The sequence below is a fragment of the Oncorhynchus mykiss genome, chromosome 6 (assembly GCF_013265735.2).
Source record: "Oncorhynchus mykiss isolate Arlee chromosome 6, USDA_OmykA_1.1, whole genome shotgun sequence".
In the NCBI taxonomy this organism is placed as follows: domain Eukaryota; kingdom Metazoa; phylum Chordata; class Actinopteri; order Salmoniformes; family Salmonidae; genus Oncorhynchus; species Oncorhynchus mykiss.
In genome coordinates, this window is record NC_048570.1 from 49074423 (window position 1) to 49100788 (window position 26366).

Genomic DNA, 26366 nt, shown 5'->3' on the forward strand with positions numbered 1-26366 from the left:
AAGTGGAAGGGGGAAAAAGTAAGGAATTTGTCTATACTAGTTTCATTTAATTTAAGGACCAAAAAAATGTACAGCTGTGCCATATAGATTGCAAAATAGTTGGGAAGAGATTTTTGATGTACCGATTCCATGGCACATGGTTTATGAACTGATACGCAAAACGACACCCTATTCGAAATGTTGCATTTTTCAATTTAAATTATTATACAGAATTCTTGCAACCAACAGAATGTTATTTATATGGGGGATACAACCTTCCCAGCACTGCAGATTTTACTGCGAAGTGGCAGAATCATTAGATAATTTGTTTTGGTACTGTCCATATGTAGCTTGTTTTTGGTCACAGGTCCAGGAACGGTTGAAGAATTGCAATATTTATCTGGAGCTAACATCACTACTGGGCGATCTGAAAAGTCATAGTCAGTCGATCAGTAATATAATAATACTTTTAGCAAAAATATTTATTTTCAATTTACAATCTGTAGGAACAATGAGAATAGAAAGGTTCAGAACTTTTGTGAAACCTCACAGCACAGTTGAAAAATGCATAGCAAATAGAAATCCAATATGGATGGTGTTAAGAGATACAGTGCCTTGCGAAAGTATTCGGCCCCCTTGAACTTTGCGACCTTTTGCCACATTTCAGGCTTCAAACATAAAGATATAAAACTGTATTTTTTTGTGAAGAATCAACAAGTGGGACACAATCATGAAGTGGAACGACATTTATTGGATATTTCAAACTTTAACAAATCAAAAACTGAAAAATTGGACGTGCAAAATTATTCAGCCCCTTTACTTTCAGTGCACCAAACTCTCTCCAGAAGTTCAGTGAGGATCTCTGAATGATCCAATGTTGACCTAAATGACTAATGATGATAAATACAATCCACCTGTGTGTAATCAAGTCTCCGTATAAATGCACCTGCACTGTGATAGTCTCAGAGGTCCGTTAAAAGTGCAGAGAGCATCATGAAGAACAAGGAACACACCAGGCAGGTCCGAGATACTGTTGTGAAGAAGTTTAAAGCCGGATTTGGATACAAAAAGATTTCCTAAGCTTTAAACATCCCAAGGAGCACTGTGCAAGCAATAATATTGAAATGGAAGGAGTATCAGACCACTGCAAATCTACCAAGACCTGGCCGTCCCTCTAAACTTTCAGCTCATACAAGGAGAAGACTGATCAGAGATGCAGCCAAGAGGCCCATGATCACTCTGGATGAACTGCAGAGATCTACAGCTGAGGTGGGAGACTCTGTCCATAGGACAACAATCAGTCGTATATTGCACAAATCTGGCCTTTATGGAAGAGTGGCAAGAAGAAAGCCATTTCTTAAAGATATCCATAAAAAGTGTCGTTTAAAGTTTGCCACAAGCCACCTGGGAGACACACCAAACATGTGGAAGAAGGTGCTCTGGTCAGATGAAACCAAAATTGAACTTTTTGGCAACAATGCAAAACGTTATGTTTGGCGTAAAAGCAACACAGCTGAACACACCATCCCCACTGTCAAACATGGTGGTGGCAGCATCATGGTTTGGGCCTGCTTTTCTTCAGCAGGGACAGGGAAGATGTTTAAAATTGATGGGAAGATGGATGGAGCCAAATACAGGACCATTCTGGAAGAAAACCTGATGGAGTCTGCAAAAGACCTGAGACTGGGACGGAGATTTGTCTTCCAACAAGACAATGATCCAAAACATAAAGCAAAATTTACAATGGAATGGTTCAAAAATAAACATATCCAGGTGTTAGAATGGCCAAGTCAAAGTCCAGACCTGAATCCAATCGAGAATCTGTGGAAAGAACTGAAAACTGCTGTTCACAAATGCTCTCCATCCAACCTCGCAATCACAATATTTTATCACAGATAACGCAATCACAGATATTTTAACGGATGTATAAATCATCCGCTTTGAGAGAGGAAGCCCACTGGCCGGCAGTGGGGGAAGCAGGAACGAGATGGATTTTGGCTGACATTCTGCACATTTTCTCATCGATGAAACATTTGATCTCAATACAGTTTCCTATTCCCTACAATATGTTATTTGTTTTAAATCGTGTTGTTTAGAATGAGTACAAAGGCGAATTGGGTTATTGCACACGCGCACTTCACAGAGGAGGCGTTCCCTAACGGAAATATGCAGATGTCTGATAGAACGAGCCAATAGGATCTCGCTAGCTAGTGCCCACCTTGCTTGTTCTGCCCACTATGGCTCATTCGTTCCCATTGGAGATGACAGGCTGTGGTATATCTTGGTTTAGTTTAACAAATCTTTGACTGAACCGAATCCGTTTGTCTCCACTCGATATACGTCATCAATTTTGGCACCAGGCGTGTCCGTCCTTAGCCTCTCGCTTTCCATCTCCACATTGTCTATACGATATGGCGACTCTGTGTGTTGACGGCTGCCCTTCGCTCCGAAAAACAGTTTTTTTATTGTTCAAAACGAGCATTATTTTTGTGTTTCTATTTAATCCGTCTCTAACCACTCGGCTGTATTCTGAGGAGGACCCCGTGGTTATACTGACAAGCGCGACTGTCAAGCAGACTTTGGTCAACTCTTCCACAGCTTGGCTGGTCCAGTTCTACTCATCATGGTGTGGTCACTGCATCCAGTACTCTCCTACCTGGAAGGCACTAGCTGGCGATGTAAAAGGTGAGTCTTATGGATATTTAGCTAGCTAGCACGGTCAAAGAAAATGTTTGCTAGCCTTTTCTAAATTCTCTCCCTGTTGTGTTTCTGCTATCTTCTTAGCGGATAGCTAACAACGTTAGCTGGCTAATATTATTAGCTGGTTGATAACTAGCTAGTTTGGTAGCTACCTTAATTTAGTTTGGATTAAAATGTGAAACACTAGTTAGCTAACATTACAAATAACAATAACGGTAAGCATCATAATGTTAGCTATTGCGTGCATGTTTTCTTAGCTAACGGTAGCTATTTGGATCTCGATGTTTTTTTTCTCCCTCATCTGCTCTTCTAGTCCGTCAACATATGGTACGGTTTAACACCGTGGTTAAAGTTGGTTTGAGATGAGATATTTGCCGAATATTCGGACCTTAAATCTTCAATAGGTCGCGAACGATTTGATCTAACGTTACATACACCAGATGAGGCTCTTTTATAAAGTAAAAAAGCTATACAACATTGCAAGGGTCTTATTTTTAGACAGCCTTGCGCACTGACACTAGTTAAAGAACAGTCAACAAAGTGCATGATCACAATATTCAAATTTCAATAGCTCTTACACCACGTGACTTGGCAACCTCATTTGTTGTTTGAATAACAGTTTTAACATACTGTATACTGCACACTTAATGAGTGTATATAATACTATACACTATTAGTTAATTTTAGTATACTGTAAACGAACGGTATCCTTTCAGTTGAGTGTACTAGCTCTTCGCTTGTCTACTGGAAGTTGATGCTGTTGCTATGCAACCTCTTGCTAGCTCGTTAGCAAGTTAACAAATTACTAGCTAGACATTTTACGACTACGGGTGTGTTTCTAAATTCAATTTGTAGTGCCAGAGTGCTCTCTTGGCGTTTTGTAAATTCAGAGCATTCAAAGTGCACACTGGACACTGGTCGAGGAGTAGGGTTGATCTGAGTGTTCTGACCTCACAACGGCAGTCAAGCACCCAAGTTAACTGGCTAATGTTGGCTAGCTTGTTAGCTACTTCCATACACAAATGAGAGAACTCCTCACTCTGACCATTTCACTCTCCCTAGCAGAGCTGATTAAGCTGTTTTCATGTTGTCTATAGCCTTGATGTCTGTAACTGCTGCTGGCACCAATTTAAGTATGCTTTTTGCAGATATTTACTGACACCGGCCATATTCAACGGGTGTTGAGCTTTCATAAATGCATCAGTTATTCTGCGTTCTGGCACACTTAGACGAGAGTGCTCTGAAATTGGTGTAGATATCCAGAGTGAATTTACGAAAACGTACCCTTCATTAACAATGTCCATTGAGAACGCACAACGACTGTACCACTTAAAGCATGACGTGAATAATCAAGTCAATAAATGTTGGGTAGTTAGTTGAATAGCATATAATTAATATACTGGCAAGTTTGATGTATTAGTAGGCAACTAACATTAGGTAGCTAGCTAACATACAGGCACATACAGGCTGTAATGATATGCAGTTTGTAAGGATAGCGTAGCTAACAAATTGTCTGCCAACATAACGTGTAACTTATTTGAAAAGTCATTACTTTATTACATTGCTCATTTTGTTAACATGTCATAATTATTTAAAGCAATGAATTTGTTGGACTTCGGCTAAATATTTTCTGCCATTTACTTCAAATCTGATAACATTTTGCATTATGGGCTCTAAAAGCACAGAAATAGTGTCCACTGCTTGTATACTTGATATTTTGGTGTATTTAGTACAACATCTGGGAACTTTTGGCGTACCATACTATGACCAATAAGCATACTGCACCCTCAATTTATATCACAAATAGTGCGGTTAGTATGAGTATGCAAACACAGCTTCAACTTTGTATTAAAGGCTTTATCATACTTCTGCGTTTTGGAATGCGGAAGCATCCTTTGTTGGGTACGAATAATTCCAGTCCCTTCCTTGGTTTCTGAGTACAAACAGCAATGGTGGAGGCTAAGTCAGTGTTTTTGTATCTTACTTCTCAGTACTAATAACAGGCAAAAGCACCCGTACATAAGTTTCCATGCTTTTCCAAGAAACTTGGAAGAGAGCAAAAAATTGGTTCATGCTTGTGAAAAGAGTTGAATGCCCTACGTTTAATACTCTGTGGTACCACCTTTGTATGTAGCCTACATTTCAACACAAACGGACTACACCATTGCGGCTGGTCGCAAACGGCTAAAGATCAGAGTTGTCCTGTCTCCGGTTTCGGAGATGATATTCATCCCATTCCTTCTTCCGATGAAGAGCTGGACGAGGACGTCTCTCTAGAGGTTGCAGCAGCCAACTACAACTACACGACGACTCCTCCATGTACATACACATTGCGTCCTATGTCTAACATTCAGCATTATAATATTAATGTAATTCTATGTCAATACACATCAGCTATGTAAAGAATGCTGCCATTTCTAGCAACATTCAAACATTATGAAAATAGGAGCTAGGTTAACGTTACACTAGTTCTATTAAAGGTAGACCAGTGATTAGCCTAACCAGCCGACCACACCGGTCGCATCGCGTACGCGAGCGTTGCAAAATAAATGTACACGTACATGTTTTTCAATCATTGCACCCACACTGCTCGTGCGCGCCAACGAGCGTCTGCATTGCCAGGTGCTAAAATAGAAATGGATTATATTTGTGATGCAGAACGCTCTGCAAGTCCTGCGCTCTGCAAGTCCTGCTTCTCCCATTTCCTCATTGGTAATGCACATTCTTAGTTAGTTGCCAATCGCCATGTAAAAGAAGCCTGGAAGGAGGAGAGATGTCTTGAAACGATTCGGTTGACCGTTTTATGTGTGGATTAATTGTCGGAGTAGAGGACCTTGTGCATTTCAGGTGAAATATCAACTCATTGTTTATATCTGGACAAATTAGCTAGCAACCGCAAGCTAGCTAGCTAAATAGCACCAATTAATGCTTTTCGAACTTTCCCCAAATTAATATAATTGGTTCAGAGTCTGTTTTGATATTTCAACCTGCTTGTCATGTTTGCGTTTGGTGTGGGGGGACAAAATCAAGTAGAGCACACACACGTCCGGTTTGGGCATTGTGTAACTCAAGTAAAGTCAGCTAACCTACATTTTCATTTTTTGGGGATAGAGTTTATCTACCTATTTTACAAGAATAGTGTCATTTTCATTAGTGTTTACCATCCTACTTATCCACAGTGCTTAGGCTTTAATGGGGTCACCTATTGATTTTACCACTGTCCCTGATGTAGACATTATGAACAATGTCCAACCATAAATAAAATATGATCTAAATCAGGGTAATCTAGTCAAGTCACTTTTAACAACAGGTGCACTGGATGCTGCAGCAGAAAGGATCAGAGAGCTCGAACATCAAGTCCAGAAACGGAGAATAAGCCACTCCCCTCAGTTACAAGTCAACAGATTCTGTGCTTCTGAGGAAGATTTTCGATTCTATACCCATTTCCAGTTGGAGATTTTCACTGCATCTAAGCTGGTCCAATGGACAGAGAATGGGATTGCTAATTGGACAGGAAAGTTATTCCTGTATTGCTGCCATTTAGCTTTAGGATTGAAGGTGAAGGTCTTGTCTGACATCTCTAGTAGAGGTCGACCGATTATGATTTTTCAACGCCGATACCGATTATTGGAGGACCTATAGTGGAGGACCTATAGGACCTAAAGCCTTATAGTGATTAATCGGACAATTACATTGTTTAAATATATATTTTTTAAAATGTGTAATAATGACAATTACAACAATACTGAATAAACACTTATTTTAACTTAATATCAATAAACATCAAAATCAATTTAGCCTCAAATAAATAATGAAACATGTTCAATTTGGTTTAAATAATGCAAAAACAAAGTGTTGGAGAAAAGTAAAAGTGCAATATATGCCATGTAAGAAAGCTAATGTTTGAGTTCCTTGCTCAGAAGCTGGTGGTTCCTTTTAACACGAGTCTTCAATATTCCCAGGTAAGAAGTTTTAGGTTGTAGTTATTATAGGACTATTTCCATCTATACCATTTGTATTTCATTAACCTATTGGATGCTTTTATTGGCACTTTAGTATTGCAAGTTTAACAGTATAGCTTCCGTCCCTCTCCTCGCTCCTCCCTGGGCTCGGACCAGAAACACTACGACAACAGCCACCCTTGAAGCAGCGTTACCCATGCAGAGCAAAGGAAACAACCACAGGCTCAGAGCGAGTGACATTTGAAACGCTATTAGCGTGCGCTAACTAGCCAGCCATTTCACTTCGGTTACACCAGCCTAATCTCGGGAGTTGATAGGCTTGAAGTCATAAACAGCGCAATGCTTGACGCACAACGAAGAGCTGCTGGCAAAACGCACGAAAGTGCTGGTTGAATGAATGTTTACGTGCCTGCTTCTGCCTACCACTGCTCAGTCAGATGCCTGTATGCTCAGTCAGATTATACGCAACGCAGGACACGCTAGATAATATCTAGTAACTTACCTTGGCTTACTGCATTCGCGTAACAGGCAGTCTCCTTGTGGAGTGCAACAAGAGGCAGGTCGTTATTGCGTTGGACTAGTTAACCTTTAGGTTGCAAGATTGTATCCCCCGAGCTGACAAGGTGAAAATCTGTCGTTCTGCTCCTGAAGGAGGCAGTTAACCCACCCAAGTGTCCCTACTGTCAGCCGTGTAGTCATCACATGGGCCAACTATCTTTTCCTAGTCCTGGGTTCATTGCCCATCTGGATGACCAGAGAGCATGCGATTGTGATGATGCCTGACAAGTTCCAACAGCACAGTCCAGACGTCAGAGTTATCATTGAATGCACAGAAATAAAATGTGAGAATTCAACATCCTTACTCTTCAGTCTGAGATATTCTCCTTTTATAAGAACACTAACACCTTCAAAGGGCTAATCGAGATTGCCCCATGTGCAGCAGTTACCTTTGTCTCTGAGCTCTACAGCGAACCGTAACTACTCTCTGACCGAGACATCAAAAGGCTGTTGGGAATTGTGGAGTTACTGGAGCCTGGAGATGGTATCATGGCTGACAAGGGATTCACCATCGAGGGGATGTTTGCTGATGTTGGGGCAAAGCTAATCATTCCCCCATTGAAGAGAACAGCAATGAGGACACTGAAAGTATGCAGGCCATAGCTCATCTGAGGACTAGTATGATCCAATATTAGCCCTTCAAACCCACCTTCTACTGTCCTACACTCTTCCTGTTCAGCTCTGCCCGAATCCTTAACTTGTTATGGCTACAATCCCGATATCGGGATCAAATGACAACTAACAGTGAAAATAGAGGGCGCCAAATTAAAACCACAGAAATCTCATAATTACAATTCCTAAAACATACATGTGTCTTATATAATTTTAAAGCTATTCTCGTTGTTAATCCCACCCAAGTGTCCAATTTCAAATAGGCTTTTCAGCGAAAGCACTACAAACGATTGTTAGGTCTCCACCAAACCACAATAAGCACAGCCATTTTCCAGCAAAATATAGCATTCACAAAAAGCATAAATAAAGATAAAATTAATAACTAACCTTGAATTATCTTCATCAGATGACACTCATAGGACTTCATGTTACACAATACATGTTTTGTTTGATAAAGTTCATATTTATATAAAAAAATCTTGAGTTTACATTGGCGCGTTAGATTCACTAGTTCCAAAAACATTGAGTGATTTTGCATAGCCACATCGTTTCAACAGAAATACTCATCATAAATATAGATGATAATACAAGTTATACACATGGAATTATAGACATACCTCTCCTTAATGCAACCGCTGTGTCAGATTTCAAAAAAGGTTTACGGAAAAAGCAACCCATGCAGTAATCTGAGACGGTGCTCAGAACAGAAGCCAAGTTATCCTCCATGTTGGAGTCAACAGAAACCAGAAAATACATGATAAATGTTTGATGAACTTCATCAGAATGCAGTCCTAGGAATCCCAGGTCCACAATAAATACTTGATTTGTTCGAAAATGTCCGTTATTTATGTCCAATTAGCTACTTTGGTTAGCGAGTTTGGTAAACAATTCCAAAGTCACAAAGCGCGTCCACTATAACGTGACAATGTCCAAAAGTTCCGTAACAGTCAGTAGAAACATGTCAAACGATGTACTGAATCAACCTTTAGAATGTTGTTTACATATATCTTAAATAACGTTCCAACCGGAGAATTAGAATTACTTCAGATGAGCGGTGGAACGCAAGTCCTTCCCCTGGTGAAAGCATGGTCCACTCATGGCTGTGGTGACTATCTCCTGTGTCAATCGACCCCCCCTTCACATTAGTCATCAGACAAAGTTCTATTGACTGCTGACATCTAGTGGGAGGTGTAGGAAGTGAAAACTCATCCACATCTCGCTGTAATTTCAATGAGACCTTGGTTGAAAATATGCCACCTCCAGGAGAAAAAAAACAGGAAGTGGAATTTCTCAGGTTTTTGCCTGCTATATGAGTTCTGTTATACTCAGACATAATTCAAACAGTTTTAGAAACTTCAGAGTGTTTTCTATCCAATAATTAATAGTAATATGCAAATATTAGCAACTATGACTGAGGAGCAGGCCATTTGATATGGGCACCTTTTCATCCAAGCTACTCAATACTGCCCCTGAGCCATAAGAAGTTAAGATGAAATCAGTGACTGACTGTTGTGTAAATTAGTTTTAGTAAATGTTATTTCTTGTTGGTACACTTTTTTTTTATGACAGTCATTTTCAATCACCTTGTATGACCATTGTAAGTCAGTCATCTTATGGCATTCCCTGTGACCAATCAGTTCTATTCTGGAATTTGTTTGGGGAGACTGCATTGTAGACCCCACCTGGTAAATAAAGTTGTTGACACTTCAAATCCCTTCAGTTGCACACTCTTCAAAATGGTCAAACATTGTTAAAAATAGTGCCAATGTTTTAAAATAAACACCATAAACAGTATATTGTAGGCACACACCGAGCTCTATCAGTAATGCAGAGCAATGTTTTGAACATTGCAATGTTTTTTTTACACCCGTAAATTTGGTTTTTCAAAATATTTTTGAAAAATTGGACCCACACACAGTTCCAGCATTAAGTGTAAAGCTGTCTGTTCTCGTCTTTGTTGCTATGTGCTGGGTGGCTAAAGATAAGTCACACCATCTGTCCTTGAAGACAACAGCAGCATGATTTACATAATTTACAATTACATCCCCTCAGGCCATTTTCAGATAGTCATCCATGTACAGTACCAGTCAAACGTTTGGACATACCTACTCATTCAAGGCGTTTTATTTATTTTTACTATTTTCTTACATTGTAGAATATTAGTGAAGACATCAACACTAAGAAATGACACATATGGAATCATGCAGTACCCCAAAAAGTGTTTTAAAAAATCTAAACAGTCTTGAAGGAGTTCCCACATATGCAGAGCACTTGCTGGGTGATTGTGGAGGCCAGGTCATCTGATGCAGCATTGTCCATCAACTCACCTTGGTCAAAAAGCCCTTACACAGCCTGGAGGTGTGTTTTGGGTCATTGTCCTGTTGAAAAACAAATGATAGTCCCACTAAGCGCAAACCAGATGGCATGGCTTATTGCCGCAGAAAGCTGTGGTAGCCATGCTGGTTAAGTGTGCCTTGAATTCTAAATAAATCACAGACAGTGTCACCAGCAAATCATCCCAACACCATTACACCACCTCCTCCATGTTTCACGGCAGGAACCACACATGCTGAGATCATCCGTTCACCTACTCTGCGTCTCACAAAGACACGCCGGTTGCAACAAAAAATCTCAAATTTGGACTCATCAGACCAAAGGACAGATTTCCAACGGTCTAAGGTCCATTGCTCGTGTTTCTTGGCCCAAGCAAGTCTCTTCTTATTATTGGTGTCCTTTAGTAGTGCTTTCTTTGCAGCAATTCGACCATGGAAGCCTGATTCATGCAGTCTCCTCTGAACAGTTGATGTTGAGATGTGTCTGTTACTTGAACTCTGCGGCATTTATTTGTGATCAATTTTTGAGGCTGCTCACTCTCTAATGAACGTATCCTTGCAGCAGAGGTAACTCTCGGTCTTCCTTTCCTGTGGCGGTCCTCATAAGAGTCAGTTTCATCATAGCGCTTGATGGTTTTTGCGACCGCAGATAACTTTCAACGTTCTTGAAATGTTCCGTATTGACTGACCTTAATGTTTGAATAAAATATAATAAATAAAAAGTGAAAAGTGCCCTTCCCTTATCTACATTAAAATAATTTAATTTCAGTAGTCCTCTGATTTTTTTTTTTCCTTTTCTATTTCGCATAGTACACCCTTGTGGTTTAAAATGTATGTATCTGTTGTAGGTAACTAGGCTCCAACAATGAATAATGTGGATCAAATAAATGGCATCAAAGGATACCATACAGCTTACAATAATTAACACCTTGTGAAACAGCTGCGAAAACCAACCCTGTTATATTTAAGATTTTAACACAAACGTTGAGAGTTTTGGGCCATTCATTTCTCACAGAATTGTTGTGCACTCACATGGCAATCATGGACTGAAATATTCTGCTGTGTGGAATATAGAGGTGGTTGCTGTGTGGGTGTCACTTGTTCTCAACAGGCAGCCAGTCTCAGAAGGGGGACTTGAAGAGGGAGACTGCAAAGTCCAGGCAATGATGCTCTCTTTGTTCTGAGTATGTTCAGTGCTAGTGTTTTTAGTTAATCTTTGTATCTCACATATTATGTGCTCAGTATGATAGAGCAAGATAACTTTCCTAGCAGATCATGACAGTAGCTGTAGATGACGTAATGAAAAGTTGGAGGGTGGTTGGTAATGGAGGACATCAGGTGAATACGTGTCTGGGTGTTGGGCAGAACCCCTAGGTCCTGGAGAACAGGAGCAGAGTTAAAGGGAACAGGGTAGGAGACAGAGACTTAAACAAGCAAACACACAGGTTACACTTTACTGTGAAAAAAATTGATGGATTAGTGCAGTGTTATAAATGGGAGAAATGTACTTTTCAACACTTGGAAGGTATAGCCTAACTCAAGCTGGTCCCCCTCCGACTCAGAGCACAGAGAATCAGACTGATTTGGACTCACTGGTTCTGGTGGATGGGATACCTCCTGGGGGGCTCGGACAGTCGATGGTCCTAAAGTCATTTGAAGAGGTACGTTTTTATAAGTTTAGCAAAACTACCATTTCTTGCTATCTCAAATGTCAACCAAAGCTTAACATAGTTTGTCTTTTGGGCGTCAGTGCTTCCAGTGGTCGACCGTCCAACTTCTCCAACTGTAGAAGATTGTTGGCTTCCACCGAGGTAACCCTAGGAAGAGAAACATATCAGTGTTAGGGAAACTTAAACTAGTGTCAGGTTATTTTGTGTTCAAATGCAAGTAGTTATCGAGATTTTTTTATATTCACTTTAACAGGTGGTGACCCCAGCTAGTAGCGAAAGAGTAGCATGGTGTCCCAGGTCTCGCCTTCCCTTTGTCCTTCTTCCAAACCAAGTAATTCTCCTGGATGTCGCAGCACTTGGTCCCCTTCTTGATTCTGCTCCGGTAGCTCTCCTTCTGTTTCTCCTGCGCCTTGTCCATGTTCAGTCTCACCTTGATTGATGACAGGAATTACATGCAATTATATTTCATATTACAAATACATTTCTTACATATCTCTTGGAGGGCAAGAAAATAAATTAACAGCTGACTATCATTTTTACCTGGTCAAAAATCTCCACATCCTTCTCAGTCTGTGCCTGAAGGTAGTCCTCGAAGGTGTTGTGATCTGGTTCGACAACTTCCACCACATCAGGTGGAGTTTCAGTGATCTAAAAGTACGTTATACAAAATAGCTATAGTCAAACAACACTGTCGATCACAAATTTATAAGACTACAGTATATGCAATAATTGTATATACAATTGTGTTGTTTGCCTCATTCAACAGCTGCGGTTCCCGCCCGTACTCGGCCTAGATGCTGTTGTGTGCAAAGAGAATTACCTTCAGGTTGTTCTCCCACCCTTCCTGGTACCAATCAAGGAACTTGCCCATGGCAAGAGGGTCTGGGTTGGTCCTTTCACCAAACCTGGAGGAGGGGGTAGGAAAGTGTTATCTATTGACAATGTAAAATATTAAAATGTCTGATTTATGTACAATGGAAAAACAAAAACAAATGGTAAAAAATAAATAAAACTAACCTTTGGTGACAGAATATAACCTGTAACATCTGTACCTTGTTAGAGATTTACTTTTTTCTTACATCTATTGTGTCATACAGTATGTAGATTTTCATATTTGTAAGGACACACACACATTCTTTGATATTGCACTCTGCTGTGGTCAAATAAACCATTATAACATTTTAATTGGGACACTTATCGATCATGTGCCATGGTGAAACAACTGATGGGCTTCAACCACAGTCTTCAACCTTTCAAACTTCTGCATGCTAGACAGGGTACTGACCTTTTAAGCAAACAGTGACAAATTGAAACATTATGTGCTCTCTGATAAGACATTCATTGAAATAATACTAATTTCAGATATAATAGAATGTACTTAACCTTTTATTTTATTAAGTACATTCTATTATTATTTCACTTGCCCAGCTGTCCACCTCCTTGACAATTCCCTGTCAGAATAAGTGTAGGTTGATTTTGGCAATCATGTGTCTTACTCCGAAATGGCCAGCATGCATCTGTCAGCACGGCCTCCTCTTTAGTAAAAGTCACCCTCCTGTGTGGCTGACCATCCTTCCCCCTGGTTAAGGGTATTTGGAATTACCATAAATGCTTACACCTATCCATTTGATTGATCAGGTTTAACTTATAGCTAGACACCTCCAATATGACAGAGATATAACTATCAGTGGAGGCTACTGAGGGGAGGACGGCTCATAATAATGGCTGGAATGGAGTCAATTGAATGTATCAACCACATGGGAACCACGTATTTGATACCATTCTATTTACTCCATTTCTGACATTATGAGCCATCCTCCCTTCAGCAGCCTCCACTGAACTACATGTATAGCTTGCAACTAGCTAACGTTAGATGGAAAATGTTTGTTGAAAAGGGTTGTACATAGCTAAAACAGTCCAGTTATCTAATTGAAGTTAACTGCTTAACATTACCTTGAATTGTGAATTTCTCAATGTTGCGATCAGTCTTCATAATACTTCGCCTGGTTTGGAAAGACAAAAGAAAATCTCGAGGGATGCCTTTGAAGTGCAAGCTACATACAAACAGAAAGCTGCAATAACAGTTACAATAGCTTACTTGCTAGCTAGCTAGATAGCTAGCTAGCTAACGTTAGCTAAATAAAACTGTCTGGCTAGCTAGCCAGCTACTGTAGCTGGTTAGCTGACCTGGCAGGCTGAGGTATAAAATTATAAGTACATTAGCTAGCAACGTCAATCTTAAAACAGCTTAAATTATTTATTCCTATTTAACAATATAACGACAAATACATGGTAAATAAAGTTTTCTCTTTCCAGTATTTTAGGTCCTCTGAAGCAGTAGGTAGTAGGCAGGTTGTCACAGTCAAAAACACTGACCTTGAAGAGCAATTCTGAGGTAATAATTTTGTGCGGACTGAGCGTGCGTTTCTGGTGAACTAGAACTGCCTGCGTCCTCCTTCCTTCACGACTGCTACGAGGTCAAATGGAGCCAAACAACCAGCATAGCAACGGACGCTTTGGTTCATTAATCCAGTCAGAATGTTGCAAGTTGTAACAACAGCCCTAGCAACAGAAGCTAGAATCCCATTGTGACGTAGATGGGGACACTTTGGAATGACAGGTCCTACTCAACATTCACATGAGCACTCTAAACAAAAGACAATGACTAAATTGGCGAAACTCATAAGAAATAAACCAAAATTGGTTTCTCACAAGTGTAGCATAGTTGGTGCGCTCTGCAAACAATTTGTCCACTTTGACAATGAGAATGGTAAGACTGGAATAATAATATTTTATGCATTAACAGAAATGACTGAAACAATCATTGTAGATTAAGAATTAATGGTAAATGTACAACTGGTGACGTCTACATTGGCCATGCAGCATTTACGGTGTACGGCCTCAGCAGAAGGCAGGGCATTCATACTACTTGCGCTTCGCTGAGCAGTGCAGAGCAGAGCTGTTGTCAAGGAAGTAAATTTGTTTATACAACATGTACCACCCCCACCTACCGTCAACCAATTATGTCAATGCGGAGAAGCTATACAGTGTTTTGGTAAAACTTGTAAGTTGTTTGGCAGTAAGTCCAACCGGCCTCAGAACTGCAGACAGGTGGGGTTATGATATGGGCAGGCATGAGTTTCGGACAATGAAAGCAATTGCATTTTATCAATTGCAATTTGAATGCACGGAGATACTGTGACAAGATGTTGAGGTCCGTTATCGTACCATTCATCTGTTGCCATCACCTCATGTTTCAGCATGATAATCCACGGCCCCATGTCACAAGGAACTGTACACAATTCCTGGAAGCTCAAAATGTCCCAGTTTTGCATATTCACCAGACATGTCACACATTGAGCACGTTTGGGATGCTCTGGAACAGTGTGTTCCAGTTCCCGCCAATATCCTGCATCTTCGCACAGCCATTGAAGAGGAATGGGACAACATTCCACAGGCCACAATCAATAGCCTGATCAACTCTATGTGAAGGATATGTCGTACTGCATGAGGCAAATGGTCACACAGATACCTGTGGTAGCTGCTGTTGTAGGTTATTCATTCATCTCAGTCGAGAGGTGATTAGACATTAGCTAACATTACTGTACATTTCAGTTACAATACGAGCTCAGCACTGCGAATAAACACTTGTTTTTTTCCTGTTAAGTTAAACAGCAGTTACCTTGCCAGCTACATCAGTCAACTAAAGAGTAGACAGTTTCTGATCTGCTTTCTTTTACAACTTGATGAAGGAGCGCAATACATACAGTGTATTCGGACAACCTTGACTTTTTCCACATTTTGTTACGATACAGCCTTATTTTAAATTTGATTTCAATAAAAATCTACACACAATAAAAAACTTTTTAAGACATTTTTGCAAATTTATAAAAAATAAACAAATACTTTCTTGCCACTGTATGTGAACCATTTGGAAATGCCTGGATTTCTGCATAAATTGGTCATACAATTTGATCTGATCTTCATCTAGGTCAGAACAATAAACAGTCTGCTTAAACTAATAACATACAAACAATTATGCGTTTTCATGTCTTTATTGAACACACCGTGTAAACATTCACAGTGCAGGGTGGAAAAAGAATGTGAACCCTTGGATTTAATAACTGGTTGACCCTTCTTTGGCAGCAATAACCTCAACCAAATGTTTTCTGTAGTTGCGGATCAGATCTGCACAACGGTCAGGCGGAATTTTGGACCATTCCCCTTTATAAAACTGTTTCAGTTCAGCGATTATTCTTGGGATGTCTGGTGTGAACCATCGGGTTGAGGTCAGGACACTTACTGGTGCACTGTAGAAGTCGTAGAAGTCGTCAGTTGAAGCCATTCTGTTGTTGATTTACTTCTGTGTTTTGGGTCGTTGTCCTGTTGCATCACCCAACTTCTGTTGACCTTCAATTGGGGAACAGATAGCCCAACCTTCTCTTGCAAAATGTCTTGATAAACTTGAATTCATTTTTCCATCAATGATAGCAAGCTGGCCAGGCCCTGAGGCAGCAAAGCAAGCCCAAACCATGATGCTCCCTCCACCATACTTTACAGTTGGGAAGACGTTTTGATGTTGGTGTGCTGTGCCTTTTTTTCCCCACACGTAGTGTGTTCCTTCCAAACAACTCAACTGTAGTTTCATCTCGTCCACAGAATATTTAGCTAGTAACGCTGTATAACATCCAGGTGCACTTTTGCAAACTTCAGATGTGTAGCAATGTTCTTTTGGACAGCAGTGGCATCTTCTGTGATGTCCTCCCATGAACACCATTCTTGTTTAGTGTTTTACGTATCGTAGACTCATCAGAGATGTTAGTATGTTCCAGGGGTTTCTGTAAATCTTGAGATGACACGAGAATTTTTCTTAACTTCATTGAGCATTCTGTGCTGTGCTCTTGCAGTCATCTTTGCAGGACGGCCACTCCTATGGAGAGTAGCAACAGTGCTGAACTTTCTCCATTTATAGACAATTTGTCCTGCCGTGGACTGATGAACATCAAGGCTTTTAGATATACTTTTGTAACCCTTTCCAGCATTATGCAAGTCAACAATTCTTAATCTTAGGTCTTCTGAGATCTCTTTTGTTCGGGGTATGGTTCACATCAGGCAATGCTTCTTGTGAATAGCAAACTCAAACTTGTGAGTGTTATTTATAGGGCAAAGCATCTCTAACGAATATCTCCAATCTTGTCTCAATGATTGTACTCCAGGTTAGCTGACTCCTGACTCCAATAAGTCATTAGCCTAAGGGTTCACATACTTTTCCCAACCTACACTGTGAATGTTTAAATTATGTATTCAATATAGACATATACAATAATTTGTGTGTTATTAGTTTAAGCAGACTGTTTGCCTATTGTTGTGACTTAGATGAAGATCAGATCAAATTTGATGACCATTTTATGCAGAAATCCAGGTAATTCAAAAAGGTTCACATACCTTTTCTTGCCACTGTACCTTATTTACATAAGTATTCAGACCCTTTTGCTATGAGACTCAAAATTGAGCTCCGGTGCATCCTGTTTCCATTGATCATCCTTGATGTTTTTACAACTTGATTGGAGTCCACCTGTGGTACATTCAATTGATTGGACATGATTTGGAAAGGCGCACACCTGTCTATATAAGGTTCCACAGTTGACAGTGCATGTCAGAGCAAAAGCCAAGCCATGAGGTCGAAGGAATTGTCCGTGGAGCTCAGAGACAGGATTATTTTGAGGCACAGATATGGGGAAGGGTACCAAAAAATGTCTGCAGCATTGAAGTTCCCCAAGAACACAGTTGCCTCCATCATTCTTAAATGGAAGAAGTTTGGAACCACCAAGACTCTTCCTAGAGCTGGCTACTCGGTCATACAAGGTTCGTCACAAACATTATTTACCACAGCCTCAAATGGCATAAACCCTGCCTGTTTGTACAATTTTGCCTTTTAAAATCAGATTTTAAACTTAACCCTAACCTTAACCACACGGTTAACATTATGCTTAACCCGCCTAAACATAAATTAAGACCAAAAAGCACATTTTTCTTTTCATACATTTTTACGATATAGACAATTTTGACGTTGTGGTAACTAGTGCAAATCCTTAGTCTTTACATAGGAATGAATGGTATCACCTGATCGATGGCTTTTTCCATTCATATATACAGTCATTGGTTTCAATGCTTACATTTTCTTGGAAATGCTTTATCCTAGTAGTAGATACAGGGGCAAGGTGGGCCTACCTTTTTTTATTTTTTTTTCTCGTTTGTCCTCTGACCACCTAGCCAATTCTTTCATTTTCCAGTAGTTTATTTTTATTCTCTCCAACAAGCAGCAGTTTAGCTATAGTATTATGCTCATCACATCAGGAAGTATGAACCGGTGTAGCACAGTACTTATTTTAATCAGACGCACAAAAAAGACAATGTTTCGATCCAAGTTGGATCCTCGTCAGGTTTCGGTCTGAGTTGTATCTTCGCCAGGACGAAATGTTGTCGTCTTTGTGCGTCTGATTAAATCACCATACCAGAGTTGCAGATATTTACTTTTTTATTTAAAATGTTAATCTATCCTGCACCTGATAAGTTGGATGTGAATATTTTTCATTTTTTTCCCCGTTATTCGCTCAGCACTAAGATGTATACAATAGACAAGATTGATCATGTTGGCCTAAATTCTCACTAAGAAGCATTCTGCCGAATTGCATGTTTTTTAGGGAGGCAGACTGAGTTCTTGAGAAGACGAGGAAGGATCACATCAGAGAGAGCTGTTTAATTAATACATTATACCTCTCTTTGTTGGCACATGCTGTCGGCTGGCTGGCTCGTGAATGGGCGCCTACCAGCTGTTACTCTCTCAATGGGGGTCATTCAGGCTCATTGTTTCCTATTGACCCATGGGCTTGCATTTCTCCACATGAGCCCAGACTCATTAAGGATCGTAGGAAGATGGAGAATAGGAACAGCCCATGGACACCACTGGCTCCAGACACAGCCTTTTCTTTCCATACAGTTGCGGGGGGTTAACCAACAGTTGTTTTGTATTGCCTTCAGGCACAATTTAAATAATCGATCTGTTGCTTTCTCCACAAACAATCTATTTTGCATGTCCTTTTTTCCATTAGTGCCGGCCTGTCGGCTAATCAGCCGGTTACAGACTCAGTTTCAGCTGGCTACTTTTTCCACTTCGTCTTAACTAGGCTACTTTTCAATTTGCTAGTCCGTCGAGCCCTCTCCCACTAGAATGAATAATGTGCATATTTTAGTGATCTATTGATAGTATAGGTGCCTGTCACTCACAAAGCAATTGATGACAGGGATTTTCAGTCTGCTGTCAGTCCCGCTTTCCGGTGTGCGCAGTGGTTGGTTGCTGTCAAATTTCGTTACACAGAGGAGGGAGAGCGCATGATGCTTGTGAATTTGCACGTCCCATGTAATATAAGTGGTAACAATGAGTCAAAATCCACTAAGCCTAATTATTGTTTTCTGGAAGATTTATTTTCTTTCGCGTGTTTCACATAGCCAACCACGTAGCGCATAGGCTATTTACTGTGTTTTGATTGACAACTGAACAGCAAGTGTTGACTAGTTTATAAAAGGTGTTGAACTGATGGAATAAAGTCGATCTTCTACATCCTTTTGCCATTCTAAAATTATGTAACGTGGTTATATGTCCATGGTATTGCATTGGTACCAATGGTTTCCTTTCCTAGGATGTCGGGGCTTGGCAGACAGTGACGCTAAAGTGTGTGTCAGTCAGTGTAGCCTACCATTTCAGATGAAACGCCGGGTGTTTTTATTTGCTTAAATCACTGAACACAATAGGTTCTTATTAGAGACAGGCTTCTATCTCCCTGACCGCACATCACTGAGGTGAGAGCCTTTAATTTGCCTCACTAATTTGCATAGGCTACTGGTAGGCCTAGGCTTTTTGTCAATTTGCTGCAGATAAATTATGAAAACATTTTATGAAGATGGTGAATCATCATAGGTAGTGGAGAGCCTCATTCTGGTCCAAATATCAGAATCGGGGCCCTTACGGAATCCAGGCATTAAAACGGAATTCAACAATATAAAATGTTTTATTGATGTTAGTAGAGAATCAATTAACTGTTTTGAAAATGTATTAATTTGCCCAAGTTTATCACAAGACATGAACAGAATATATTATTGATTTGGATTTCTTTAACTTTCTGAAGAGGCAACAACTATGCCCCTGTGTGGTGCGCGTCTAACACTTTGTATAGCCGTTAGTGGTGCTAATGTAAACAGTTTCATTTTGTTTACAATAACGTCTTCATATCGCAATCATGTGGTTAATCAAAATTCTATCAATGAAATAAAAGACACAAACCAAAAAAGTAACTTATGTTGCCATAGCCAACTACATGAAAAATAACCTACATAAAGCCAACAAATAAAAACATTGCAGCCTGCAGGTAGAAAATGTACCTGATTTTAAATATCCTATAAATCACATTGGCTACCCATGGCCTGTTTGCAACGAACTTGAAACATTGTATCAACTATTAACTTGGATCCAGCCCAAAGCTTGCGCTGGCGAACTTGCAACATTGTATGAGATCTGCACCAGTGAGTCCCGTTCTGCACCAGTGAGATCGGGACAGACACAACTATAGGCTATTTGCGGAAGGGATAAGAAGAGGCAGTGCTTGACTTGGGCAGGAGCTCACCAGAGCTGAGTACCAGCACTTCAAATTTTCTTCTGCGCTCTAAACAAAAGACAATGACGAAGTTGACAACTCGTAAATGGAATGAAATTAACCAAAACTTGTTTCTCACAAGTGTAGCATAGGTTATGCACTTTGCAAACAGTGTGTCCACTCCGACAATGAGAACGGGAATGCTGGAATAATATTGAATGCAATAAAATAAACTTTGGTTACAGTAATTTATTTCACATTTACAGTGCCTTGCGAAAGTATTCGCCCCCTTGAACTTTGCGACCTTTTGCCACATTTCAGGCTTCAAACATAAAGATATAAAACTGTATTTTTTTGTGAAGAATCAACAACAAGTGGGACACAATCATGAAGTGGAACGACATTTATTGGATATTTCAAACTTTAACAAATCAAAAACTGAAAAATTGGGCGTGCAAAATTATTCAGCCCCCTTAAGTTAATACTTTGTAGCGCCACCTTTTGCTGCGATTACAGCTGTAAGTGGCTTGGGGTATGTCTCTATCAGTTTTGCACATCGAGAGACTGACATTTTTTCCCATTCCTCCTTGCAAAACAGCTCGAGCTCAGTGAGGTTGGATGGAGAGCATTTGTGAACAGCAGTTTTCAGTTCTTTCCACAGATTCTCGATTGGATTCAGGTCTGGACTTTGACTTGGCCATTCTAACACCTGGATATGTTTATTTTTGGACCATTCCATTGTAGATTTTGCTTTATGTTTTGGATCATTGTCTTGTTGGAAGACAAATCTCCGTCCCAGTCTCAGGTCTTTTGCAGACTCCATCAGGTTTTCTTCCAGAATGGTCCTGTATTTGGCTCCATCCATCTCCCCTCAATTTTAACCATCTTCCCTGTCCCTGCTGAAGAAAAGCAGGCCCAAACCATGATGCTGCCACCACCATGTTTGACAGTGGGGATGGTGTGTTCATGGTGATGAGCTGTGTTGCTTTTACGCCAAACATAACGTTTTGCATTGTTGCCAAAAAGTTCAATTTTGGTTTCATCTGACCAGAGCACCTTCTTCCACATGTTTGGTGTGTCTCCCAGGTGGCTTGTGGCAAACTTTAAACAACACTTTTTATGGATATCTTTAAGAAATGGCTTTCTTCTTGCCACTCTTCCATAAAGGCCAGATTTGTGCAATATACGACTGATTGTTGTCCTATGGACAGAGTCTCCCACCTCAGCTGTAAGATCTCTGCAGTTCATCCAGAGTGATCATGGGCCTCTTGGCTGCATCTCTGATCAGTCTTCTCCTTGTATGAGCTGAAAGTTTAGAGGGACGGCCAGGTGTCGTGGAAATTTCCTTAATTACCAAATGATGAGAGAGCAAATCACACACGAGTCAGAGTTATGCTTAATCTTCACCTTTAATAATAACTAAGCTTTTGCAATAGCATTTTGACTTTCAACAGTTCATTATCTCTAAATGAAAAGTTGAGAGTCCCAACATAATGGCAAATGGGTTCCTTTATAGCAAAGATCCACCCCCTCTCAAGACGACATGACAAAACACAGGTCTTAGGAACTTACACAATGAAAAAACCTTACTTCAGAGAGAATATCCCCTAGTCAGACAGAGTGAGCTATAAATTATTGTTCAGCCAGTCTCCTAAACAAAGCTCTTATCTCCTCCTTGGTACAAAATGGTACCAAGACATTACCCCCACCCTATGATATATATCAAATTGTCATTTAGATAGAACCAATTCTAAATACGACCAATCAGAGGACAAACTCACGGAGAGTGACCCTATAGGTCAACAAAGAGGGAGCATATAATGATTCCAGACACTGTCACCCTCCTTTCCCCGATGAGAAAATTAGGGAGTCACTGGCACACAGAAAATATATGTATACACATATACACACCCCTTGACCTCTCCCCTCTATGCGGCCCATGCAACTTAGTCCTGACATAGAACAGATAACTGCCAATGGCCACCACTATAGTACAACAAAATACATTCTTATGAGAAATAACTCTTAAGCATATCATGGAAATAAAACATTGTATCTATGTTACCCAACTAATTCTGATCATTCCCTAACACAGGTCTTGGTAGATTTGCAGTGGTCTGATACTCCTTCCATTTCAATATTATCGCTTGCACAGTGCTCCTTGGGATGTTTTAAAGCTTGGGAAATATTTTTGTATCCAAATCCGGCTTTAAACTTCTTCACAACAGTATCTCGGACCTGCCTGGTGTGTTCCTTGTTCTTCATGATCCTCTCTGCGCTTTTAACGGACCTCTGAGACTATCACAGTGCAGGTGCATTTATACGGAGACTTGATTACACACAGGTGGATTGTATGTATCATCATTAGTCATTTAGGTCAACATTGGATCATTCAGAGATCCTCACTGAACTTCTGGAGAGAGTTTGGTTCACTGAAAGTAAAGGGGCTGAATAATTTTGCACGTCCAATTTTTCAGTTTTTGATTTGTTAAAGTTTGAAATATCCAATAAATGTCGTTCCACTTCATGATTGTGTCCCACTTGTTGATTCTTCACAAAAAAAGACAGTTTTATATCTTTATGTTTGAAGCCTGAAATGTGGCAAAAGGTCGCAAAGTTCAAGGGGGCCGAATACTTTCGGAAGGCACTGTATTTAACCAGGTAGGCTAGTTGAGAACAAGTTCTTATTTACAACTGCGACCTGGCCAAGATAAAGCAAAGCAGTGTGACACAAACAACAACAGAGTTACACATGGAATAAACAAACATACTGTCTATAACAGAATAGAAAAAGTCTATATACAGTGTGTGCAAATGAGGCAAGATAAGGGAGATAAGGCAATAATTTGGCCATAGTGGCGAAATAATTACAATTTAGCAATTCAACACTGGAGTGATGGATGTGCAGAAGATGAATGTGCAAGTAGAGATACTGGGGTGCAAAGGAGCAAAAATAAATAACAGTATGGGGATGAGGTAGTTGGATGGGCTATTTACAGATGGGCTATGTACAGGTGCAATGATCTGTGAGCTGCTCTGACAGCTGGTGCTTAACGTTAGTGAGAGAGATATGAGTCTCCAGCTTCAGTGATTTTTGCAATTCGTTCCAGTCATTGGCAGCAGAGAACAGGAAGTAAAGGCGGCCAAAGGAGGAATTGGCTTTGGGGGCGACCAGTGAAATATACCTGCTGAAGTGTGTGCTACGGGTGGGTGCTGCTATGGTGACAAGTGAGCTGAGATAAGGCGGGGCTTTACCTAGGAAAGACTTATAGATGACCTGGAGCCAGTGGGTTTGGCGACAGATATGTAGTGAGGGCCTGCCAAGGAGAGCATACAGGTCACAGTGGTGGCGAGTATATGGGGCTTTGGTGACAAAACGGATGGCACTGTGATAGACTACATCCAGTTTGCTGACTAGAGTGTTGGTGGCTATTTTTTTAAATGACATCGCCAAAGTCTAGGATCAATAGGATAGTCAGTTTCATGAGGGTATGTTTGGCGGCAAGAGTGAAGGATGCTTTGTTGCAAAATAGGAAGCCAATTCTAGATTTCATTTTGGATTGGAGATGCTTAATGTGAGTCTGGAAGGAGAGTTTACAGTCTAATCAGACACCTAGGTATTTGTAGTTGTCCACACATTCTAAATCAGAACCATCCAGAGTAGTGATGCTGGACGGACGGTCAGGTGCGGGCAGCGATCAGTTGAAGAACATGCATTTAGTTTTACTTGCATTTAAGAGCAGTTGTAGGCTATGGAAGGTGAGTTGTATGGCATTGAAGCCCGTCTGGAGGTTAGTTAACACAGTGTCCAAAGAAGGGCCAGAAGTATACAGAATGGTGTCGTCTGCGTAGACGTGGTAACAAGTAACAAACATTGTAGATTTGGAATTAACGGTTAATTTATGTAATGGGGAATTTATATATACTAACAATCAAATGCGGGTTAATTTATGTAATGGGGAATTGATATATACTAACAATCAAATGCAAACAAACACAATGACGTTATGAAACAATGAATGTGCACAAATTGGCAGGAGAGAGCGCATTCTGGGGAGAGAAGTGCATTGTGCATCTGGATGCTTGGTCATTCTGACATCTGTATTGGCCATACAGCATTTACGGTGATATGGCCTCAGCAGAAGTCAGAGCATTCATTTGCCTAGTTAAATAAAGCGTTTGCGTTTCTCGGAGCAGTGCAGAGTTGTTGTCAAGAAGTGAGATTGTGTTCATACAGGATGTACCGCCCCCGCCTACCGTCAACCAATCATGTCAATGCGGAGCTATACAGAGCCCTGCGGTACAGAGCTCAATTTTGCCTCTGCATGTCTCTGGAGGCTCTGCAATTGCGTCCCTCTAATATTTAATAATATGCATGTCAATCTCTCCTGGCTCAAAACTTTCTGTTTGAACTACTACCTCAAAGTGGAGGAGAGATTAACTTCATCAATACTTGTATTTCTGAGAGGCATTGACATGTTGAATACACCGAGCTGTCTGTTTGAACTATTGGCGCACAGCTCAGACACCCATGCATATCTCACAAGACATGCCACAAGAGGTCTCTTCAGTCCCCAAGTCCAGAACAGACTAATGGGAGGAGGTGCACAGTACTACATAGATCCATGACTACATTGAACTCTATTCCACATAAAGTAACTGATGCAAGCAGTAAAATTAGAGCTAAAAAAATGATTCAAATACACCTTATGGAACAGCGGGGACTGTGAAGCAACACAAACAGGCACTTAAACACACATGACAACATACACATGGATTTTGTACTGTAGATATGTGGTAGTGGTGGAGAAGGGGCCTGAGGGCACACAGCGTGTTGTGAAATCAGTGAATGTATTGTAATGTTTTAAAATGCTATAAACTGCCTTAATTTTGCTGGACCCCAGGAAGAGTAGCTGCTGCCTTGGCATGAAAATGTTCAAATGTTACCTAACCTAGCTATCATTGCTAATGTTAGCAGTACTAGCTAGCCACCTAGCTATGTTCAACATTTAACATTGTTAGCTAGACACAAACAGAACAATGCATAGAATGATCTGCATATTTTTTAACTTACGTTAGCTAGCTAGCAAGCTAACGTTAACAACAGTCACTGCCCAGAGACTGTTTCAACAAACAAAGCAAACACTTTTTTACCTTAGATAATTCTTAAATTAACATAATAGCTAGTTAGTAGTGATGTTACGTTTGATACCGGAGCTCCGAATCATGCATTAAAATCTTTAACCATCTTACTTCTAATCCGTGGGACTTCTTCTTCGTGTGTCATATTGCTACCTGTCACAGGTCGAAGTGCGAATTGCACATTTTGGTCACCCCAAAAAAACAGATTAGGGAATGGGGAACAACTTTATTGAATTGCACCACCATCTAACCCACCACCCCATCCCACTACTTGGCCCTTAACGATCCTACACCAAGCCGTCGGCCTGGGAGGAATGAATGAACCTCTTCCCTCAACTTCCTGTAGATCTTCTGCACTAAAATCTCAAACACAAATGTTTCTACAACATCTAGCTTCTGTGATTTCCGCTCCATCTGTGCAGTTGATCACCATGGTTATAAATGCAAGAAATCCAACCTTACTAAAACTCATCCTTTCTGGCTCCCTCTTCAGGTCTACTCACTGAGCCTCCCAGTCGACTCACTCACTCTTGGTTATCCTCTACTCTCTTCACTGTCTCAGCATAGGAAACTTTCTGTCCCACTTGAACTATGGCAAACTCAACATGTCTCTCGCTCTCACAGGGCACTTCAGATCCCCAGCTGCATGGGAACCCCCACAGTTGACACAGTGCTTTCTCTGTTTCAACTGTACACTGACTCTGACTATGCCCTCTTGCACATTTCTCACATGGGATCTCCCCCACTGCCGCGACATGT

General features: G+C 40.5%; 1 protein-coding gene across 1 annotated transcript in view; it reads left to right on the forward strand.

Moving 5' to 3' along the window:
• The first annotated feature begins 2234 nt into the window (after positions 1-2234).
• qsox2 (quiescin Q6 sulfhydryl oxidase 2) overlaps positions 2235-26366 on the forward strand; it is a 57649-nt gene continuing 33517 nt past the window's right edge. The window contains exon 1 of the mRNA XM_021606671.2: positions 2235-2664. Within this exon, the coding sequence (XP_021462346.2) occupies positions 2391-2664 (274 nt within the window). The 5' untranslated portion in view covers positions 2235-2390. The remainder of the gene's footprint in view (positions 2665-26366) is intronic.